A 24,721-nucleotide genomic window follows, 5' to 3' on the forward strand; every position below is an offset into this window, starting at 1 on the left:
TTTTTGCAATACATCAAATTAAAATGAACAGGAAATAAATAAAGGAAATTAAGCAGGACTGGTCTGCCTACCGGCTGTTAACAGATAAAATCTAATGTTAAGGGATTGGTGACTAGAAAGCATAAATGCCCATTTCAACTTCACAAATCAGCCGTTACTCTTCAGACACCATGTCATTGAGACACACAGTCTCATTTTTTAGAGATACCTGATATTTGGTGGCCACAGAGTTTCGGAGAGACAATGAATGAACGCAGGAAAAGTAATAGCATAAAATGATCTACTTCCTTCATATTTATTTATACGGCAAATAAAGTACTGCAGTATCTACCTTAATGGAAATACCCAGCCAATAGTTAGGACTTTTGGACCACAAAATGAAGTGATGGAAACCTTTATATTTGCAAGCTTTAACCTTGGTCACTGTATTTCCCATGTTTCATGAATGCAGCATTTTTGACAGATCAGAGCATACAAAGTCAATTGTTTTTGGAAGAAAATCTGCAGTTTATTTGAGGACATCGGAAAAAAAGAAGAAGAAAAATGATGGGTGAATCCTTGTAATAAGATGCATTAGTGGTCATTGGAAATTGTTCAGTTGTAGACGCTTCAGTTTAAGGTAAAATGTTTGTGATATGTTATAAAAAAGTAAAAGAATAGGTAACCAACAATCATTTCTTTAAAATACAAATGAAAAAAAAAAGTTTAAATTGTTGATCTTGCCTTATCTTTAATTCACATCTGCAAGCCTGCCAGTGATGGTGGCTCATAAGGTGTGACTGTTAATCATTAGTGGACTGTAAAATGTCAAAAATGATAATTGAACAAGTTAGTTGGGTTAGAATTGAAATGTCTTAAGATGCTGCATGACTAACGGCCCCAAACTTCAAAGTAATAATTTTTTAAATCAAGTATCTATTCAACAAATTGTTTCAGCACATCCATGAGGGATAAGGCAGGATAAAGGGCCCAGTAACTTTAGCACTCCTTACGTCTAATGCTTTTGCTTTTATGTGAAACATGTTGAATTTTTGTAGGCAAATAAAAACAGAGAACATTATAAAACATATAATGTTTAACTCCATAGTTTTACCTCAACCCAACAACTCAGTTTCATGTAACATCCCATAGAAATGGTTTCAATATACCAGCCTTGATCTCCCTGGGATGCTCTTTCGTAGCAGATGTGAGCTCTGACCTGCAACGGGGGCACAAAGCCAGAACTACTTACCCTTCAAGGATCAGGAGTGTCACATCAGAATACACAGATTTAACGAAGACTTACACCTGAAGGACATTGCGTGCTGTTGTTCAGAAGGACTTCATAGTCTTCATTAAGGTGTTGAAATAAATCAGTTTATGAACAAATTAAATGTAAAAAAACAAAACAAAATCTAAATGAACTGTTGAAAAAAGCCAAAGCAGCCTGATGGCATGTCTTTGACTGCAAAACACTGACGATGTCAAAGAAAATTAAGGATTAATTCAATTGAAGAAAAAATAAAATAAAAAAAACGATGCATTGAACTTGTTTAAAAGCTTGATTTTAGTTCTCAGTTGACTGAAAACATGATAATTACCAAATCATTTGCACAACATCCCGTCAATTAACCTAAACTGATATTTTGTAATTCACAAAGTAGGAATGAAAGTGTCTGTGACAGTTTGATGAATATCCCCACGTTATTACAGCGATAAATAGGTAACAATAACTTAATAGCACGCCAATGACCTCTGAGTGGGACGCACCCATAATCGATTGTTTTTCTTTTAGCACCATGGTCAGCGACACAGTTGCTAGGTAGCTTCCCTGTGTTTGTATCAGCGAGTTGTGGAGGAAGAGCTACGTTAAACAATGACCTCAACGGTGTACAAAATATACCTTGTAGCTTTGGTTACACTTATGTTGTCACTCACAACTACTAAAGAGTTGATAATGATATGAGCCGACTTAACATGTACGCCCTACAGTACACCAGACGTCACGTTGGTACCAGACTGAGAATGCAAACTTCAGCACTTCATTCAGCGCCCCCCCCCCCCTCTCTCTCAAAGAGCGAATGGTTTAGCCCATGGATTCGCTCCAGCACACACAAGAGGACTACAAGATACAGATTTTGTCAACCAATGTCCTTGTTCAATAGTAACGCCGTTACACAACATAAACAATGTTGTATTCTTCAGAATACTCTCGGGACTAAAGTGTTTTTTTAAAAAGAGACCCCAGTGTATCACTTAACGGCGGCTGTGGCGGTTGACACCAACAGAAGAGCTGCACTGCCTGGAATAAATAAGGTAACGTTAACGGGCTACTTCTCCATCCTTAGCTCGGTGGTGCGGCTAAGCTAACTGTACAGTAGCCCAGGGTCATTATGTTTCCTCTGAAACATTAGACTGCATCTCATTCAGCAATTTGTTATTTCATTTTGAAGCTGCAGTAAAATGATAAGGCCGTAACGACATGGCTGTAACGTTACATTTGATGGTAGCACGTTAACTGGAACATTGTGCCAGATTGTTTCCTTGTGTGCTCCTTCCTCCACCTGACCTAACGTTAGCTACCGCTTGCTAGCAACTTATTGATAGCAATAATTCACCTGCTTAGGCTTTTTGTGGCATTTCATATGTGAGCGAAAGCAATTTCCCGAAAGACACCCACGATGCATGCGAGGTTTAAGAAATCCAGTTTGGGCTAATAGATAAATACAGACATAGATACGTTAATGGCCTACTATTCTTTCAGTGTTCAGGATGATACCATGTTGACTGCCATGCTGTGACAAGCACTGGTCCCCTCAATGCTCTTATAGCATAGCTTCTTAGCTCAGGCTATAGCTTTGCAAGTATAAAGCAATCTAGTCCTAAAGTGGTATGTGTTCTTTGAAGAGCCATCTGATGTAGGCTGGTCTGTTTGTAGTCTAGTGTGCCACTTAAGAGACCACATGCTCATAGAGCAGCCAGGAGATTACCATTCCTAAAAGAGCAGATGTGTTACATAATAAATTACAACATAACATATGAGTTATAGATGGCATCATGCCTCCTGGACTTATCCCAGAGATAAGGCTTTTAAGAAGGATATGATATGTATAAGCTTTTATTTGTATGCAAGCTAAAGTTGGCATCCAGGATCCTCATTGCAGCAGATTGCACCTACAATAACTTAGCAATTAGGCTTGGTTGCTATTTGATACAGGTTTACATTTTTAATTACTTGCCATATGCACAACAGTTGACATATAGCCGGTGTCAGCAGCTAGTTTGTTTGTTTTCTTACACTTTGCTTGACTTCCCTCTGTAATGTCTTTGAGTTCTCTCATATCTAGCACAGATCCTTGCTGGGTTTGCCGACCGTAAACCACGAACTGAAACCCAGTCTTATTTGGATACAATCAGACAGGATTAGGCACGCATGTAGAGCACTATGTTTGATTAACAGGTGAACCCATAATCATATGTGGTGATGATACATCTGCATACATGTAAAGCTAATTTGAGTGCAGTGCTTTTGAACAAACACCTACGTGTACGTTGTTGCAACTATAAGTTATTTATACAGGAAATAAGGCCAGGCAAGATCAGTTAATGTCAAACTTTAATTGCATTTCTAAGGGAGTGGTTGGATTTTTACACGTCACCAATATGCCTGCATCACTGTAGATGATATCCAATAAAGTTAAGCTTAGCATTCAGCTTTTTGTTGGTGTATTTCAGGACCCCGTGGGCTGACAGCACCCACACATGTTCCTCCTCATATCTGGAAAAAGGCACAAAGCCAGAGTTGGGTCACTGGTTTGAGCTAATTTTAGATCCACTGGCAATTCTACACCGACTACTTTGCTGTGAGAGTAGCCTGCAAAATCAGCTACCATTTTAGGACAATGTGGTGATCACAGCTAAGTGAATGATATAAATAGTTCTTACAAAAGGGATCTTGCAAGCATACTGTATTTTTTTTGAAGATGTACACAATTGCATTGTGCCTTTTAAATGTCCAGTGAATAGGATTTATACTATTTTTATGACAAAAGCTACCTTTTCTTCTTCTTCTTTTGTTTACATTTGCCTTTCAGTGTGTAATAGTACAACGTGTCTCCATTCTCAGCCAGTGTCTCTGTCCTTTTGAATGGTTACACATACCCTGAGGTCCCCGCAGTGCTGTAATGGCAAAACCGGGGCGCACTGCATGTACAGAAAAGAACTGCTGACATAAGGCTAAGTGGTGTTCCCCCCAAGCCTCTCTATTGATTCTGTATTTGACGTTTTCAAGATTTAGTTTCATGTAAGGAAGGGAGAACTTAAAACAAACCCTCCAGGGAAGTACCGCTGGTGGTTGAAGGTACTTGTTAATAGATGTGACACCGCCTGTCATGTCTACTGCTTTGGTTCAGGTTTTCCTTTGGCACACTTCTTCTAAAGCTATTTGTGCTGTCCTTTTGGATTTACTTTTGATATTAAATGGAGTAGCGTATTTTTGAAGTGCCGTTGTCTTATCACAGTTGGATAATAACAGTGGGAAAATGAATTTCTTGGTAGAGTTTTGAACAAGAACTACTTTACTTCCTGATGTTGTTTTCAGTATTTGTTCGTGATAGAACCGTGATGTACAGTTACGTGACACACACACACATTCACAACTTGTGCTGGATAATTAGGGGTGTATTCTGCATAACAACGCCCTGAAAGACAGACATGCTTTTGTCATGCATTCAGGGCCTGTGAGACAGAGAGTGATGCAGATGAGCAGCATGAAGAGCTGACTCTCTACAATGAAGCCTTTCTGTGCTGTGTGAGGCAGAGGAGGAGTGCATGAGATCAGCATCCATAGCAGTTCTGCCTGTTCAGCGCTGCTCTGCTACGGTGGCCCTCTGGCTCACTCTGTTGGAGAAGAAGGGTCATTGCATCAGAGGATTAACAGAGACTGTTATCAGTGAAAGGACGTTATTTAGTGAAGATTCAATACTTCACTGAAAGGATTAATTGTGTTGATGCGAGCAGTAAAGTGTATCGGATGCAAGTTTAGAAGTCTGAACCCACTTTGTGGATGTGCTCACGTTGCAGTCCTTACATTGTTATGAAAAGTACCCAGAAGGTTGATAGAAATGGCAAAAAAGGAACAAAAAATTATTCAGCATAATACAGTATACTATCGAGGATGTTGTCGTATTATAAATGTCATTATTTTCATGTTAAACATACATTGTCTGTAATGCAAATATTGCATCTTTTTGTATTTTATTAGACAGGAAATAAAATGACTGCAGCGATAGGACGGGTACGGCGTGTGACAACGACCACTGAGCTCAATTCAGACTTGTGACGTCACAACAGGATGTCCTGCTCGAGTCTCTTTATCAGTCCCTCTAATCTGGTGTCTGGTTGCACTGAAATCCCTCTTCTATCATGTGAATGCAAGTAAAACTAGGCCGTCTTTGCAGCTGATAACCACCGCTACCCATAAGACGAATGAGCGATACACGACAGAGGCCTCTCTCTCTTCTGGGTCAACCATCAGTGCTTCAACCGTGACCGTGTACAGTAACGGTACGCATGCAGACAAGCCGAGATAGAAATCTGAAATCCAGAGGCGCCAAGGAAACAAATGTAATCACATTGTCGGAGAGGAAATTTGAAAACTGAATTTCTATTGGCTTATCACTGATCATGATAGCGTGATTTTAAAGTTTTGGGTCGAAGCTTAATGCAAAAATATTAGCACTTTGAAACTGAAGGTCTGAAACACTGAGTTTAACATCATTAATCATTTTTAATATTGACATTTACAGAAATATTATACAAAATATTATGTTTAATTAAGAATGTCTACTGTAGCTGACAAAACCTGTTCCTGAGGGATTACCTGACACTTAGGTCCACTGCTCCTATAGACACAGGGTTCTAGAGAGCCAGTACACCACTGGGAGGTTGTTTGTCAACAGCACAGCTGGCCTCACTTTATCACCCCGACTCTTTGTTGTTGCTCTGCCCCTCTGTGCTGATCTCATTCCAGTCTCTGTCCTCTCCAGGATCAATGTCTCGTGCTTACCACAGGCAGACGAAGAGGCCGACAGTGAAGACCGGAATGCTCTCGTAATGCAATTGGATTGTTTCCCCAATTGTAATTTGCAGATGTGTACATGTAGACCTACAGGTGTATCTGTGCGTATGGACAGTAAACGTGGGTAGATAGAGAATGGGATTTTCAGTGTAGTCTCACCACTAGAGGCTACTGTTGATCTCTGTATGAAACGCAGAAGCGGCACCAAAAAACAGCCTACTGTAGGTATAGTCTGGTATATACTACCTATGATTCATAGTTTATGTAGTTATATATGTTTCTATACTCCATGGACCGATACACTGTATCTTAATGAGTCACATTTTTAATTATGGCTATTTGTCCTTTTGGAAAATGATACATCTTGATTAGAATGTGCATCATTTCCCCATTTCAACCATCGGAAGAGGCTGAGCAGTGATGTGCTATGTGGCATTGGTTTCTTGTGGTTCGTTCTTGTTTATGGGTTGTGATCAAGTCAGTCAAAGTGTGACATTTGTCTTTTCTTTATTTTAATAATATCATAGGTAAAAATACCCAGTTATTTGCAAGAAAACAAAGATTAGAGTCCACATGGATAAATATAGAGGAATATGTTGTTTATCTCTCCGATAATCATGTCACAACCCTTCAGCTTTATCTTCTAGCTCCATAATGGAGCGAGGTTCTGACCCCTCAATCTATTAGTATGGATCACTGTCAATTCAAAATTGATCAGCTACATGCACTATTTGACCTGCGAGGATCACGAGCTGCTGGAATCGTTCCAAGCATGCTGTAAATATATTGCTTGCCAGTCCATCATTGGACGGGCAGTTTGGAGTCTCCAGTCCACCTGAATGCTGCTTTGTCTTTAAAGAGGAGCGTTTCTAGGATTTCAGGACATCTGGGTCTTGGGGGGGTGAGAGGTGATCCCACCCCAGGAATTTTTGAGGCTTTTTTGCACTCTGGCATCTTATTTACATTCAAAGTACGTGTCTTCATCATTGAAAAGAATAAAGTGTGTACCACAAAAAAAAACGTTATAAATGTATTTATAGTAACAGTTGTGGAGTTTAACTTCGTGCTACTTTATACTTCTACTCCACTACATCTTATGATATTTTATCATAGATTAAACTACCCCGCAGTATGTAAAGCAACATAATGAACCCCACCTTTACCAGCGGCAACGATGAAGTGATGAACAAATCAACGCATCAGTAATAATACAATCATATAATATACATTATTCTGCACGAGTATTTTTACTTTTGGTTATTCGAGTATTTTTTTATGAGAACACTTTTGTACTTTTACTCTTAACAGAGTATTTTACTCTCTCTCTTCTCTATCTCCATCATCTGCTGCTGCTGTATATCTGTCTGTCTGTCTGTGTCTTTCTCTCTCTCCACTGTGACTTAAAGAAAGTGCGTTCACACCAGGCACAAGCCTCCTTCATATCTTGTAAATCAGACTACATAGGCTCACTTCTTAGCCTACCCTTTCTTCTCTTTTGGAAAAATTCAAAAAGATTGTTTGTTTGTTCCAACTGGACCTGCAGCTCTGCCATTTCTCCTCTAACGTGTCTCTTCCCACTGTGAGTCACTCAGCGCTGACCGTCAGACCCAAGGCAACAAACAAGAACTGCATTTACTTTGACCGTCTGCTACGTTCTGAAGACTATCACACATTCACACATTACATCTGTTTCTTCGCTGGCTGACATTTACATTTAAATGATACATTATTATTATGATATTATATCACCCGATGTCTCTGAAAATGTGAGAAATCTAGAGCAGCCTACAGGGACAAAAAGAAAACATGCAAACCCCCACACAAAGAAGACAGGGACTCAAACACAGTCCTCTCTGGCTATGATGCAACAGCGCTAACCACTGAGTCACTACGCTTCCCCAGCCAGCAAAACAAATGAAATGTGACAGGGCATCGCAATGGTTGATTAACCCCAAAAGTGGTTTGAAGACACGCACTCAGACCGCAGCCAAACAATAACAAAATCTGGCTGATGACTGGTGTTCATTTCCCACACCACTTCATAGCCTGAAGCATCCTTTTAATACACCACTGTAAAGATGCCATCTGTTTGAATGAAGTGACCTCTCAGCCATACAATTGAAACCCAGCTGGCACACACATGAGACACAATGGGTTTCTGCAAACCCTTTACTTTGACAACCACATTAATATTTCACAGTGGTTCCATGGAATACCAATTAGTCCAGCGGACGTCACAGCGCTTTAGATTATTTCATTAGTAGTACTACGGCGTCAGAGCTGCACAGAGCTCTCACTGAACTGTTACGCTTGGTGTCAGATTGACTGATGTAGCCTGTGATAGGCCTGTGTGCTGCTGTTGCTGCTGCTGCATTACATCAAAAGCATGTCCAATGCACTCTAGTCCAGTGAGAGCACACACACACAAACACACACACACACACACACAGATCCACAGTCGTCACCCTCCGAGCAGTCAGCCTACCACTGCTGTTCTGCTGCTGTAAAATATCTTTTTTTTCTTCTCTTCTACAGGCATTCCTCTCCATCCCTCTGTCCACCCCCTCCTTCCTTCTCTCCTCTTGGGGCTGGAAAGAAGCTGGGGCTGTGTAGACCCTTGAGAGCCCTCCCCCCCCCCCCCCCCCCCCCCTTCTCTCTGCACACTCAGACTCTGCTGCTGCTCTTTATGTTGCTGAAAGGCACCAGGGAGATGCTCAGATGATCCATTGGACCATCCTGAACCACATCGTCCATACAGCCCGAGACAGGGAAGACTAACTACTGCAAGTGTGAGAGACCCCTCGGAGGGTGCTGCGAGTACCCTGTGAGGCCCGCCCTCCCGCCAAGCTTGGCAGAAAGCTTGGCTTGCCCCTTCACTCCTCCGGCCCCTGAGATGCCCTCTCCTCCCAATGAAGGAGGTGAGTAAGAGAGGTCCAACTCTCTCGGGACTGACAGGGTTATTCTGTTGTATACCTGACCACCTGCTCATATATGTACCTGCCATCATCAGTACTATTCTCCCCTGCATAGAGCCACACAAGCACACACATACACAATAACACACACACACAGATCATGATGCATGCAGCTATAGAAAACTAGACGCCTAATTCATTTACTCCCCAGCCCCATAAACAAACCCCACTAAATCCCCTGCCGATGTGAGACAAATATATTACAATACTCCAGCAACTCCTGCTCCCCTCCCAGTCTGGAGCACAAGCTGTGACTGTATCTAGTCTTCTTTTATGCCGTCTTTTCCTCCAGAGGATCAAGGAGCGTCCCCCGTGAACGGGCCATCTGTGGGCTCCTTCCATAGCAGTGGGAAGAGGAAGGTGCGCAAAAAGAAGAAAGGCGCCATCACCGCCAATGTCACTGGCACCAAATATGAGATTGGTACGGTATTCTATTTCTAATGATATTAAAACACTCACAAATTACAGCAAGCACAACCACAAAAAAGATATACAAATGTTGGATCAAAACAGGTTTGAAAAAGGAGCTAAAGCAGGCTTGTACACTTCAGAAATGTCAGTCTACAAAGATAAGATATCTTTTGATCACAGAGTTCGTCTTAATGGAGAACTAGTGCAGGATGAAAGAGGCTTTCTTTGAGATGGGTGATGAAACCCTTTCATCGATGTACATTATCCTAGTATTGATGTTTTTTGTAGGAAAACAAGCGAGTTGCCTGAAATGGTTTAGCAGCAGTGTTAGTGGTTGTAACTTCAGTTGTAGTATTAGTATAACCTTTTTTCAGGTTACTGCTTACATATGAACGTTGGATGCACTGTTAACATTGATGAACACACACTAAATGATAATCATCCCGACATTTCTTTGTCCGATTTAGCTACATTGTGTATACTAAGCCTGTACTTCAAAGCGTCATATTTCAAGCATTTGAATTTATTTATTGATTTTCTTCATGAAAATTTCATGAGTGAGCAAGACCAACATTTCAGGGTGGTCCTGCAGGTAAGATTAATGTACTGTGACACAGTGAATTGTATATTCATTTTGGAAACGGCTCTCAGTATGGCTCAGTCAGTCCCTCAAAATCACAGCAAATCTAATCACAATAAAACAATACACTGTAGATTGTACTCCCGACAATAAAATCAAATTTTGCTGTGGTGGATTGTTTGCAAGACGCCGTAGTTATTTAATGTCTTGAATTAAACCTAATAGAGTTGCAGTCCAGCAACAGTTCACACAGAGACGGCTCGGCTTCACATGCATACATAAATCTTTATTGAGGTAATTTAACTTGGCAGTGAGGTCTTTTTGAGAAGGGCAAACAGAAGCATAGTAAGCACTCCTTACATGGCCAGTATATGCCAGTGTGGCAGCACAGCTCTCAGGGGTGAGCTACAACCTATGAAATGAAGGAGTCAGCAGCAGAAAGTAGAAGTTGGGGGCTGCCCGGATCCTGTAGGTAGATGGGAGGCTAGCTGTGATTCAGTTTGCTTGCTGTGACGAGACCCTCGCGGTGGCCATTCTGAGAGTAGTGCAGCGCTATTTTGAAGGAAAATTAACACTAAGGGCCAGATGGATGGCTCATTTTTGCTGTTACCTTTTTTTTCCCCGCTGTCTTTTCTTGTTTCAGAATTGATAGTAGTACAGGTAAAGGCTAAAGGTCAGGGAATATGGTGTTGGAAATTTGCTTTACACCCACTGAGAAGGGAATGTCCACTCCGGCACTAAGGAGGTCTGTTGCGCGAGATGTGTAAGAAAGGATTGATTATAGCTTGGTACTCAAAGACCCTACTGGTATCTGTAAGTATAGGCCTGCTGTGATGTAAACCCCCCGTATTCCAGTTAGCAAAACACTGTTAGCCTCCACCGACATTAACAGATGGATGAAGTTGCATCGGAAACACCTTTTTACCATTCAAGCACCATCATGCAACATTAGGCAAGCCTTCTCCAGGTTTGTGAAGGCTTTCAAGAAATTAATTAATACCACGTTTCGTTAGGGCATATGAATTTTTCATTACCCACTGAATAATGAATAGTTGTTGGATTAATGTCCAAATGGGCTTGCCACCTATCTCTCATACTATGGGGTTTCCAGTGGGATTTGAATGCATTACAGACAATTAATTTATCTTTTTGAAGAGAGGCATTACGATTGGCTGCTCTGCAACCATTCCATGAATGGTAAATATCGCTGCAAGCTTTTTGATCTATAATCTCCCGGACTCATTTCTCTCTTAATGTATGCAAAAACAGAAATTAAGCCGAGCAGAAAGTGAAACATTGATCTGTAAAGTGGAAATATTTGATTTGTGGGTCCAAGTTACATCTTATCTCTTATTTAGCATCTATAACAGTAAGTTACTTTGTTATCATGAATACAAAGTTTATTTGAATGACTGCAGAGCTATTTCTATTTATGGAATACAATCTAATGTGATTGTTTTTCCCCAGTTCGTATAGCCATCAACGAGGTGGACTTCATCAAGACCCGGGAAGATGACGAGACTGCCAACCTCATCTGGAATGATTCGGCCGTGCAGCACGAGAAAATCGCTGAGCTCAGGAATTATCAGGTACACAGCATGGCTACCATGTCAAGTCAGCACACATTGTTCAGCGGCACCGTAGCTTCGAGGTTAGAGAAGAGAATAACGGTGTCAGATGCAATAGCTGCACTGAACAGGAAGAAAAAAAACCTGGCTCTTAACCTTTATAGTAGCTCCAATACAGCTGCTCCGTGGCCAGCAGCAAAGGCCATGATACTGATCAGCTCACAGTGGATGTATGTAACTTTGGAAAGTGAAAAGTCTCGAGCAGCAGTTCAGAAAATGAACACGAGTGTTCAGTTCATTTTAAAGGTAAACCAAATGTTAAAAACAAAACAACCTCTGATGTGTGTATCATTGGTGAGGTGAGGAGGGATTTTCCCCAAGGAATCCTGAAGAGAAAAGGGAGAGAGAGATGCCTTAGAAATGAAACCAAAGAGAAGAAAGGCATACAAAGGATGAAACAAACAGCTACTGCAACCCTCCCATGCTTAGAGAATTTTATCTTAATGATTTTCTTATAAAGAAAACGAAATCCCTTCCTTAGAAAACTCCTTTGGTTGGAGTTGGATACACATGACACACAGTTATTACAGCACAAAGTATTCATAGATAAGTTTCTACACACTATGATAGACCAGTTTGATGCAAGGCCTACTCCCGCATGTGATGACACATTACAGGACAACAAGTGTCACGTATACTGCTGGCAGTGAGCAAATGCCACATGCCTGCAAAGAGGTTTGACAAGAATTAAGAGAATACATTCTCTTTGTCATCGACTGTTGTTTTTGTGAAAAGTTTAAAAGTAATAATTATCACTGAAGCCTATTTATTTGGCAAGTCATATAACTTCAAATAACCGACCTTCTGAAGATTCAATTAGAATAATAATGATCAAAACAACACAATGTAGAGTTTTTGAAGTTACCTCTGCCATAAAAAAAAAAAAAGGTCTGCACACCACCCGGCCATATAATACGTTTTCCTACTTGTCTCCAGTAGAAATAAAAGAATGGGTAAAGTAAATATAAAGAGGTTACAGCAGATGGAAATGGGATGGTGCATAGAGACATTTGGGACAGAGTAATAGTAAATGTCGGAATAAAATAGCATAGAAAGAAATGAGAAAGTGAAGATGGATGAAAGACTCCCATCTGCTTTTCCTCAGACCCTGGGAGGTAAGAGGGAGACAGCAAATAGCAAAGAGGGAGAGGGTACAACAGAGCGCACACAGAGACAGATAAGGAGATTGACAAGTAGACTGACAGGTTGTGAGCAGCAGGGGGTAGGGGCAGGTTTCAGATGTCTCTAGTGATGTTGACAAGACGGGCCTAAACAACAAGGGCTGCTCTGAGTTCTGTGCACTAGTCTGAAAATGATCTTACCTCTGTTTGACCTGCCCGTCCTGCTGACTGAACTTGCTGCTGCTGCTGCTGCTGCTCCCCCTCAGCTCCGAGCGTTAGCCTTCCATCTTCCCGAGTGCTTATTTGATTAGACCGGGCACTAATGATCGATTAAATCACATGCTAGGAAGAGTATGGCTTGTTAGGACAGGGGCAGCAAGAGTTCAGCTTAAGTAGAGTGAATATTACAAATACTGTAACGGCTTAACGTGTAGCAATGTGGCTAATGTTTTCACATAGAACTGGTGATTTGCTGTCAATTGTTTTCACTTGCTCGCTCGCGCTGCTGTGGTATTTCACGAGATAATTTCTCAGTAGCAAAGTAGAAGTCCCTCAACAATTGGTTTTGATTTCCCCTCACAAGCCACGTCGTCTCGCGGCATTGGCATAATTGTGCAATCTCTTCCGAATCCCTAATTACGTCCGTCTCGTTTGGATAATAATCACAGGATCCTTTTACACTGTGCTTTCTCTCTTTCTCCCTCTTTTAATTCTTTCCCTTTTTTTCCCGTTTAGTGATGCACTGTGAGAGTTTGCTGTCAAGTTTCAGTTCATATGAGCCTAATTAACGCCCCTGTTCAGGCTCATTTGGTCAAAGAATACAGAAAACCCATAGTTTTTCCTTTCCCTCCCACCCCCCCTTTCGGTGCATTCAAAGCAATTCATTCAACTGTCACTGCAGGAGCTTGCGATGCAGAACCAATTACCTCGGCCCCTCGCAGTTGAGATTGATCCTTTTTTTTTTCTCGCCTCTTCCCTCCCCAACCTTTAAAGTAAAAAAAAAAGAGGGAAAACATGGTAAACTAAATAAGGGTTGAGAAAGGTCTCAGCGTCACCTTTTTGTTTTGGGTCCGTAATTGGGCATAAATGTCAGAACATTGTAAGCTCACTTCAGGTTGCTGCCTTTAATGTGCTCGTTTTTGTGAAGGGGTGGGGGTGGAATTGAGTGGCGTAATGGCCCTAACAACATTATTATGTCTGCCTGTCCCTCTGCAGAGAATTAACCATTTCCCTGGCATGGGCGAAATCTGCCGGAAAGACTGCCTAGCAAGAAACATGTCCAAGTAAGTTTTCAAATGAGATTACTTTGGTACAGTTTGCAAATGTGTAAAAACAAGAGCATTTCAAAGCTCCGTGTTTAGCCACCTGGCACTCGAAAAAGTCACACCTGGGTACTTGTAGCACTTCACCATTACAAGCCAAATAACTAGAAGATACTGCTTTAAAAGCACAAAATTCATCTTTACTTTTAGAAAAAATGTAACTTGTAATTTTGAAAAGTACAATTACAAAATGTTGCTTTAATCCCACACACTTGTTCTCTTTGTTTTCTCCAGAATGATCAAGAGCCAGCCTCATGAGTACAGCTTCATACCCAAAACTTGGATCTTCCCTGCCGAGTACACTCAGTTCCAGAACTATGTCAAGGAGCTCCGCAGGAAACGCAAGCAGAAGACCTTTATCGTCAAACCCGCCAACGGAGCCATGGGTCACGGGTAGGTCAGAGGCTAGCAAGTGCCCCCGAGCAATCTAACAAACCGGCTGTAAGACTGACGGAGGCACGAAAGAGAGGGAGAGAGTGACTGAAGCAGAGGATAGAAACTAGGCAAGATAGTGAGTGTCTGCGCGAGTGAGTAGAGGAGGAAATATAGAGCAAATAGATGACAAGCACAACAAAACAAGGCAATAAGAGGTTTGTGACCCTGACATGAGTGTCTATGGAAAAAGGTATTATGGCTGGGACCAGATTGAGTATTTGAGCTGAGAGGTTGTGGTGAATCTCATTGTTGGCCTCATCGTCCTTGATGGTCTCACTCACCATAAATCAGAGGTTATCGGTGCCGGTGGAGGACACACACACACACACACACACACACATACACACACACACACACACACACACACACACACACACACATACACACACACACACACACGGTCCCTGGCAGTTACTGTAGTTCCTTCCCTGAAGGTCTCTGCATGTGATTATTTGGATTCCTTTATGAGGCACCATCAGCAGAGAACAATCAGACTACAAAATGGACCAAGGTGGCTGCTGCAGGGGACTCTGTCTCACCATAACATCTCTTTATCAAAAGATGAGCAGGCGGTGGTACCTGAATGCATATTTCATACTTGCAGTCCCATGGGGTTAACGCCTATCTCAAGTTGTGATGTTTTCACTATCCTGAAGTATTAAGAGAATCAGTATAGAATCATGGTGACATGGCCTCTTTACTCTGACATTAACCAGTTTATTAGGTACACCTGTACCCTCCAAATCAATCAGATGTAAAATTCCAGCAATCAACACACCTAACGTGTGTCAATAGGGGTGGACAAAACAATACAAAGCAAAGTTTACCAAAGGGTTGAGTTGACCGCTCTCTGACACAGTGTCCACAAAACTAAGACTGGGTGTGGTGTTGATTTTAAACTTGCTTGTGAAGGAGTTCCAGGTGCCACTGACTAGGAGGAGATCAGTTGATTAAAATCCAGAAGGTCCCTGGAGAAAGGGACATTTGGGCTTCTCTGCTCAATCTACCAAAAAACACTGACCAGGATAAGCAATTTAAAAAAAAATAGATGGATGTAACAGAAATGTTCTACAACACAAGTATCCAAAATTGTCTCTAAAATAAACCCAGTAACTGACTCTAATGTTCTATGTATGAGTCATAGCTAACAAAACGGAATTCTACTAAGCTACCATGTGCAGGTCAAGCATACATGTACAGGACTAGCATAAAGTGTAAATGCTAAGTGCTTTCAAGATCAAAGTTTCCAGTGCAGTTGGTTTAAAACAATAAAATATGAACTAAAATACAGGCTCCTCTGAACAGAATTTGTTTTTGTTTTGCACATAGCTCGCTTAAAGACTTCAGGATACGTTGAAACTGTTCAGATTGCGAAAAACAATTAATAAGTATTCTTTTTGACTTGCTATTCTTTGAAATTGTGATCCCTAAAGTGCATGTGTGAAGAAATACTATTGGAGTGCATTCATCACTGGCACCAATAGGTGGGGATATTGAAGTACAAATAGCTCTGTGTGCCTCACCTCTCCCTCTAATTCTCTTTGAATTTGTCCGTTCTGGTATAATGTGAGCATTACTAATAACTCCATGCTGCACTAAGCCCTTATTTATTAAAGAATAAAAGGCAGCAAAGGCTGAATTATAGCAATACATTAAGAATATGAAAGATGATGAGTTTAGCTCGAACACTCAACGGCGGGCGGTTCACAAGATTAGATTTTTTTTCTCAATTCTTTTTTTGCATGGTGTGACGCGGCAGGAAATTAAGTTACATCTACCCCCTGTAATTTATTTTTCCGTCGGCCAACGAAATGAAGTTATTGTTTGTGTCTGAAGCGCAGCTTGTTATAAAGGAAACTAAATAAAAGCGCGTGCAGGGCTTAAAAAGGCGAGATCCCCTCCGGTGCCAAATTAAATAGGCAGGGGAGAGTGGGCCGTGATTATCTGACACCCCAGCTCATCAATCATGTCGTCTTCTCCTCAGCTACTCCTCCTTGACTAGCCAGCACTGTTAACCCTGTCTTCATCATTCAGCTCGCTGTTTGAAAGGCCCTTTCACAGAGTCGGTCAGCCTACCATCAACTTGTCCCTGTTCTTTTCTACTCAATCACTGTGATAAGCAGACCAATGACACGGCAGTATTTTAGTTGGCAGGAGCAAGTGGTGATGAGGAGTGGTTGATAAACCTGAAAGTAACAACAACGTCACACTGAGGCAGATCTAAGCTGGGAAACCTCTGAAGACAGGACTGCTGACCAAAGACCATAACCTGAGAGGAAGTACCTGATCTCAGTCCAGATTCACACTAAGAAGCTCACCACCAATGCTGCAGTTTTTCGCTTCATTAGAGTTAAACAAGCTGGTCAATTCTTTTGTTGAATTACAACAACATAGACTGCACTGTTCCCAGCATACTGTATGTTCTATGTGATTACAGAGCAGAATAACGTTTGCCCTTAATACCTCAAACTGTACTTTCTTTTTTTTTTAACAATGAAGGCTTTACATCTTGGCCATATATTGTGTTTGTATGTGGTGTGCCGGCTTGCATGTGTATAATGGAGCCTTCCAGGCTGTGCATGTAACCAATTTAGGCCAAGTCCGCCTTAACTAAGAGTGATGGTGATATAGGTCAGTCGCGATGCCTGTACATAGTGGGAGATTGTTTAGAAACGACCCCTCACCCTCCCTGCACACATGCACACACACCCGCACACATACGGACACACTTTCACTAAGTTTAAAAAATATTGCCCCTCAACCTCGCGTGCGCGGCCACATGGATGCACGTAAACCAACACAACTCATTCTCGAGTCCAGCTCGCAAAGGCCTGCATACTATAAGGCCTGAGTGCCAGTGACATGAGACCAAAGCAAATGAATTAGAGTCCAGGTTGAAACGGAGCACAATGTCTGCTCCCATTAACCTGCACACAGCTGAAAGAGCCTGCTACAGCATTTGATGCTCTGTGCCATTCAGACAGTTTGGCTTCAGAAAATCACAATGTTCTCCAGATGCTTGCAGAATATTGCTCAAGACAAACCAGCATTGTATTGTACCTGTCTGTGTATAGCTTTATTTAGATGGCCAAGTAATGAAGAGAGTGGCAAAAGTTTTGGAATGTCCAAATGCCCCTCAGAGCCAAACAGCTTGTCCTGCTCAAACGAGACCTAAGGCATGCTGAGCACACTCATTTGCAAATGTTTTCAGTGAAGGTTCTGTAGAAGTGAAAGGTCATATCATAAATACCATCAGGGCACGATGGCTAAACGTCTTCAGTGTATATGTAATGCTCAGTAAGGACATAGCTTCTCCTTCATTTATTGCTTTTAGGAATGAGAAGATTAAAAGTCTCCACCATAATAGGCAGATGTGGCACCCCAGTAATATGTCCTTAACTTTCCCCGATGATTTAAAATGAAATATAGTGTTAAAACCTATAAAATCTGTATACTGTTTGGCTTCACCTTTTTAGCTTCAACGCGTATGTATGACGGTGCCAATACCATCAGTCATATTCATGGTCCCTGCTATGCTGCCATCTATCATTTTTTTAATTATCTTTTTTGTCTTTACTGTGCCATATTTTATTATGCTGCTGACGACACCCCGATCCCCCCCCCGAGGATTAATAAAGTTTCTGTCTATCCAGGATCTCGCTTATCCGAAACTGCGAGAAGCTGCCAGCCCAGGAGCACTTCATCGTTCAGGAGTACCTGGACAAGCCCTTCCTGATGGAGGGCTACAAGTTTGACCTGCGCATCTACATCCTTGTCACGTCCTGCGACCCACTTCGCATTTTTCTCTACAATGACGGCCTGGTTCGCATGGGCACAGAGAAGTACCATGCACCCAGTGAGGCCAACCTGGTGAGTCACAAACAATAATACTACTAATAATAAAGTAAAACATTTATTTGTGTAGGATTTTTCCCATAGACTGAGAAAAAAACGTGCATCTTTATCTGTGTACCATCTGTGCACAAGGCCAGTTGGATGAGTTACGTACACCCTTCATGGATTTCTATTGGAAAGTAGATACGGAACCTTGTGTGTGGCCAATCGGGCGAGTCAGAAATGCGCTACAGACAGATAGTAGAAGTAGATTCACAATGCACTCCCTTGAAGCGGAGCCATGGGCTTGTGGAAGTCACCGTAATCAAATTAGACACACAAACACACAGCAGGACAGAGGTTAGGAAACACAGTGTTATCGCTGTATGATCACAAAACATGCATGTACTCATATACACAGTCAACAGTGCCCAAATGCAGACAACTGTAAGGCTGTACACACACACACACACACACCCACACACACAAAATGGGCAGGCAAACTGTATGCACACAGAGTGTAAATGTCCACATGCCAGATGTCTCCTGTAATATCAAGCCGCTCATATTTGCCTTGAGGTTCTGCACCTGCTGAAGCACAGTCTGTTGCTGATGATGAGATGCACACACACACACACGCACACACACTCACACACACGGCTTCCTATCAAGTGCGATGCTGATCTACAATATGAACACATGCTCACATAGACATGCTGGACCCCTCCTGTGACACAAATGTGTATTGTCTTACCCGGTCTGTGACACATGATGGAGTGAGTCGTGCCACGGAGATGGATGTTCAATCCCACAGAGAGTGGCTCCCAGACAGCCATCATGGGCTGGAGTGGCCTCCGGTCACGGCGTTATTACCTTTGAGGCTAAGGACAAGGATGTATTGTCTTCAACTGTGAGGGATGGTGTTTAAAGAGACGGATACCACAAGGGTTACACAATCGCTAGTTATAATCAACCGTTCGTTTTAGATTTGCTCTGTTGGAACTATGGGGCACTATGGCTTCAGTGCTTGAGATTTTGGTGATCTATGATTGTAAGCATGCTCTGCTGTTGCACTCATTATCTGTCTCTCCCATAAGGGCAGAAGGAACCATTTTTAGAATAGAGCATTGGTAATTCCCATATAGCACAGCGAGCTGTTCTTTATTTTTCCGACTGCACCATTTCTTACCATCTTTAGTTGTTGCCAAGGGACACGTTTGTGATATTTTTGTTTTTTCCTTTATTCATGTCCTTATTACTTATGAGGAAATGTTTTGCATTACATTGTGGGTATGTGCACTGTGGGGATAAAAGCGTGAACCCCCTCGAGGATGTTGTTTGCTGAGACGATTATCATCACTGACAAAGGTATAATTACACTAAAGAGCACTTGCACAGGCACCACAGCTATTTAAGTACAATATACAGTTTATACTCCATGTATTAAAATAACATTTCATTGTATCTACTATTGCACTTGCTTCAGTGGAGTCATTTGTAGCCATTAGTATTAGATAGTAGTTGAACTGGACAACTCTCTGCTATGAATGCATCTAACTTTGGGCAGGAAGCAGGTGAACACGAGCCTAACTTCGGTAAATGAAGGAATTCAGGGGAAATAAGAGAATCATTTTTTTATGCGACAATGAACAAAACATGCCATCTGGTGCAAATACAATCTGCTGTTGCTCTGACATTTGATTTTGTATGTCAGAGCTTATGTAAAGACCACAGACCTTTGACTAAGCAATCTACCACATCTGGTCAAATTGTAGATATCCTATATTTTTAAATTCAATATTTTGTTTCATTATTTAGCTAATGGTAGTATGTCAATTCAGCCTCTAAAATCGTGCCTATTTTTCCTCAAATCTGTGTTCTTATGTAAGAGCTATCGCATGAAGTTATTGCACTGCTATCAAATGAACTGAAGCGGGCAATCGTTAGCTAGAGACGGGTGTGAACATGCACGTGTTGACGTACAACCCTCCTAACTCACCTTCGTCTCCACAGAGCCAGCTCTACATGCATCTGACCAACTACTCAGTCAACAAACACAATGAGAACTTCGAGCGAGACGAGACCGTGGACAAAGGCAGCAAGAGGTCCATCAGTTGGTTCACCGAGTTCCTCCGCGCCAACGACTACGACGTGGCCAAGTTCTGGGGAGACGTCTCTGTACGTGGGTAGTCCACCCAATCAGACACAAACACAAAAACACAGACACATCGCGGCGGATGTGTACTTCCACAAATGCAAGGATGTGCGGTATGATAACGAGACACGCCACAAATGCAAACAACCCGTGTATGCGTTCCCAAGTGCAATCTGTGTCAGCGTACGCTCATATACACACATGCTCTTTCTACTAACCAACACACGTCGCACAAAGAACACAAGCGGACCAGCAAAAGGTTTGATATGATTTGTTATGACAGTAATTCAGTGAGCTTCCGAGCTTTGTTTAACTCCAGGAAGAGCTCAGTGAAAACATCATTCCAGGAGGATGAGCTTTTCTCTATCCGGCCCTACTCTCAGCTCATCCAAACCTCGTACATTTTCTTTCATCAAAGTCTCTCTGGACCATTCTTTTACCTCCTATTCCTGATTCATTCACTTTTTGAAAAAAACTTTTACCCATCCTATGCTCCTTTGTCTTTCTGTTAGTACTCTTGTCGTTACACCTTTCTTTTCTACCCGTTTCTTTTGCCCCGGTTCCGTTCATGTCCTTTTTTGTTTCATTCCTCTTGACCGTGACTCTTTGTCCCTCTGTCCGTATTCATTTGGGGCGCATGGTCCCTCAGTGATTGTTCTGTGTTCCACTGTCTGTTCTCAAGCTACAAGCGTTCAACCTCAAAATCAAATCCCATTGGTTATTATACTTTCCTCAAGGCAATCTTTTATTTCTTCTTTCCATCAGCTTTTACTTTTCTGTATGTTCACGTTGAACAAAGTGTTTTTTAAAGCTGTTGTAGGTCTTGTAGCCGGTGTTTTACCTCATGCTTTAAGTTCTTGTTTAGGTAATGTTCCCTTTCCTTTATTCTCCACTCCTATCCATCATCTTTAATCTCTCTATGTGCTCCATTTTATCTGGGCGTTAAAGTTCTTTTTTCTACTTTTCTTTCTCGCTTCTGTTTCTTTTTTCTGCACATCCTGCTTGCCTCTCAGTGACACATCAGAGTGTCACCCTCTGCCTCAGCTAGACCATCCTCCTCTTCTCTGGCTCTCTCACCATTTTTGTCTCTGCTCTTTCCTCAGAAGTTGCACCACTTTGGTGTTAGTGCTGTCCGTTTGCACTCACACACTGTGTTTTGTTTCAACTCTGTATTCATGCTCTCCGCTCACTCTCCTCTCTCCTTCTCTTTTCATCTCTCCTCTTACATTTTGTTCCTGTACAGACCAAGCAGGCTGCCCTGACTCTTCCCACCAACGGTCACGGTCAGAGAGTCAGAGAGTTTGTTTGCCAAAAGATTGTCTGTGGGGGTTAAGAATATAGTGAATGTGGTTTTCTTTCCATGTTTCACTGATATCTCTTTCATATTGAGGTATTATTGATGTGCTGTATGCGGCAGAGTGTCCAAGGTTTGACCAGCAAAGCCACAGCTTTTTTATGTGGGTGTAATTTTGAGAGCAGCATCCGAATACAAATGCTAATTATAGAGGCCACAGCTAGACCATCGTACCGTTCTCCTGCATCCAGCAGTGTTACAGAGAAAACTGCAGGCCAGCAGCACTGCGTGGGGCTTGACTGGTGAGGGGGCAGCGTAGTGTAGATCTTGTGTGTGTGTCAGAGTGACCATGTAGTAGACAATTAAATAGTTACACTGAGGATGTCCACTCTGATGGTACCATTAGAGTGCATTAATGCTCCGTCTCTGATCCGGTAGATCTATGGTGGACATGCAGAAACATTAAAGGTTACACATATTGATGTCACTCGGAAAAATCTAATTTAAATGCATATTTCAACCTGTTTAAGCCCTTTAGTTCTTTTTCAGTTTAGTTTGACATGCTTTCCTTTGTGGTAAAAATATATAATTTTTACTTATTTTGAATGTTCCTACAACTGCTCCTAGTTTAAATATCCTGCTGCAGAGGTGGGACCAAGTCATTGTTTTGCAATCTCAAGTTTTTGCACTCAAGTCCCTCGTCAAGTCTCAAGTCCCAAGTCCTAAACTTTGAGTTTCAAATCCTAAACAAGACATAATGCGCTCTTCACCAAATGTATTGCCACTTGCGTCTTTGTCTGTAGTTTTCGACCCATACATTTTGCATCCTTTTTTTTTTGTTGAACACTGCATAGTTTATGTATGCAAACAAAATGATCTTTTTGTGTCATTTTCTCCAACTGACGCTCGGTAACATAACGTTAGGTCTTCATGGTTCTCTCATGCGTCTTGATTGGATGCTGTTGGATTGGTTCTGAGAAAGTGGAACTGGGGAATTAAGTGTCGACTTGCTGTTAATGAATAGAGTTACCGTTAGTAGATTCAGGAAATGATTGATGCATGGTAGTTTTTTTTTAAATAGCATACATTTTAATCTTTGGGCTCGGGGGAAGAATTTTCAAGACAAAAGATTCAAGTCTTTTTTTTTTGGGGGGGGGGGGGGGGGGGGGGACTAAAGTCATCCATTTTGTGACTCGAGTCCAGGTCATGTGACTTGAATCCACAACTCTACACACTGCTGGCTCCACTACACTGAGATAGAAAGAGAAGCCACGCTACTAAAACAGAGACGATAAAAAGGCCTCATACATGCACACACAAAATATTTTAAATAATAAACAAATGTATGCCGGTAAAACTACAAAAATAAATCGACAAAATGGTTCAAAGAGGATTATAAAACCATTTCAGCCTAAAGCTAACAAAACACAGGCACACATGCACAGTGCTAGGCAGAGGCCAGTGCTGTGGGCTCAGGATAAGGAGGGAGGTGATGGGGGTAGGGACAAAGACACACGTACACACCAGCCAGTACTGGGGACTTCGGGCATAAACGACACGAGTGGGAGCAGGTGTTTGTGCTGTGCAGCCTGTGGGACAGACGGGTGGATGGACGGACAGATTGATGGAGGTGTGTGAGCGACAGACAGAAAAGGGATGGGGCTGCCGCCTTATCAGGCCAGGGCCAGACCACCATACCCCTCTCCTGCACCCAGCAGTCAGACTGGACTGGGCAAATGGCAGGCCAGCAGCACTGCGTGGGGCTTGACTGGTGAGGGTAAGCTTTGTGCAGAGTGTGAGAGAGAGTGTGTGTGTGTATGTGTGTGTCAGAGTGAGCATGTTTACCCCAGCTGCACAGTGAGAGTAGGCCGGCATCTAGCAGCCAGCAAAACAAATGTGTATACACACACATGAACACAGGTTGGGAGCCACTGGCCACACAGATGGACCACCACCAACATTGGTGGAAGTCTGTGTGTGTGTGAGTAAAATCCAAAAGATTCTGTGACAGTAATACTTTTATGAGTATCTTTGAACAATTGAATGCTGTCCTACCTCTTTAAAGCTCATCTGTAGATTACAGGTGTGGTATGTGTCATGATTACTCAATTGTTAGAGTTTAGTCCTGAATCTAAAGGTTCAAGCATTTGCCTGCAGTCATAACCTGCAATTAAGGTCAGACCTCTAATTGCACCATTTTCAGTTGAAGAGGACATTTAATCAGCTGCTATAAAAAATTAGCAGCCGATAGCTTTATAGGATATAGGCAAGTGACTACAAAAAAAATGTAAGATGTGCGCTGTTTGTCAGCTCAGCTTGGTGATTCTCGATTCTCTTTGTGTTTGTATCCTGCCAGGAGCTGGTGGTGAAGACCATAATAGTGTCTGAGCCCCACGTTCTGCATGCCTATCGCATGTGTCGCCCCGGCCAGCCACCAGGGAGCGACAGCGTCTGCTTTGAGGTCCTGGGCTTTGACATCATCCTGGACCGCAAACTCAAACCCTGGCTACTGGAGGTACAACTCCGTATGTGTGTCTATGTGTGTGGGCTGTGTGTGAAACGGCGTTAGTGTGTTTTTCATTTTTTTTCCCGAGTAATTTCTACTCCCCATTGCTGACAAAAAACGTTTCAATAATTGTTTTTGCCATACTGAGAAGAAGTGTATTTACTACATTTAAAGGGACAGTATCATTTGCTAATTTCAACATTTTAACTTTAATGTAGTATATTTTGTCAATATTATATATGTCAGTATATTTAATAATAATGAAAGCATTGTAAGGGATTTACTTTGATCTATAAAATATATTTTTAGGGTGTGTATGTGTGTGTCCGGCTGCCGTCTGTGCAGTCTCACCTGTCTGTGCTGCTACTAAAGTGACAGCGGCTCCTAAACTGAAGTAATGTG

General features: G+C 42.0%; 1 protein-coding gene across 1 annotated transcript in view; it reads left to right on the forward strand.

Moving 5' to 3' along the window:
• Positions 1 to 8,870: 8,870 nt before the first annotated feature.
• Positions 8,871 to 24,721, forward strand: part of ttll7 (tubulin tyrosine ligase-like family, member 7) — a 59,970-nt gene continuing 44,119 nt past the window's right edge. The window contains exons 1-8 of the mRNA XM_079158626.1: positions 8,871 to 8,976; positions 9,326 to 9,454; positions 11,492 to 11,613; positions 13,989 to 14,056; positions 14,330 to 14,488; positions 18,184 to 18,400; positions 20,378 to 20,542; positions 24,170 to 24,328. Coding sequence (XP_079014752.1) covers positions 8,952 to 8,976; positions 9,326 to 9,454; positions 11,492 to 11,613; positions 13,989 to 14,056; positions 14,330 to 14,488; positions 18,184 to 18,400; positions 20,378 to 20,542; positions 24,170 to 24,328 — 1,044 coding nt within the window. The 5' untranslated portion in view covers positions 8,871 to 8,951. The remainder of the gene's footprint in view (positions 8,977 to 9,325; positions 9,455 to 11,491; positions 11,614 to 13,988; positions 14,057 to 14,329; positions 14,489 to 18,183; positions 18,401 to 20,377; positions 20,543 to 24,169; positions 24,329 to 24,721) is intronic.

The sequence above is a fragment of the Pholis gunnellus genome (assembly GCF_910591455.1).
Source record: "Pholis gunnellus genome assembly, chromosome: 4".
Lineage (NCBI taxonomy): Eukaryota > Metazoa > Chordata > Actinopteri > Perciformes > Pholidae > Pholis > Pholis gunnellus.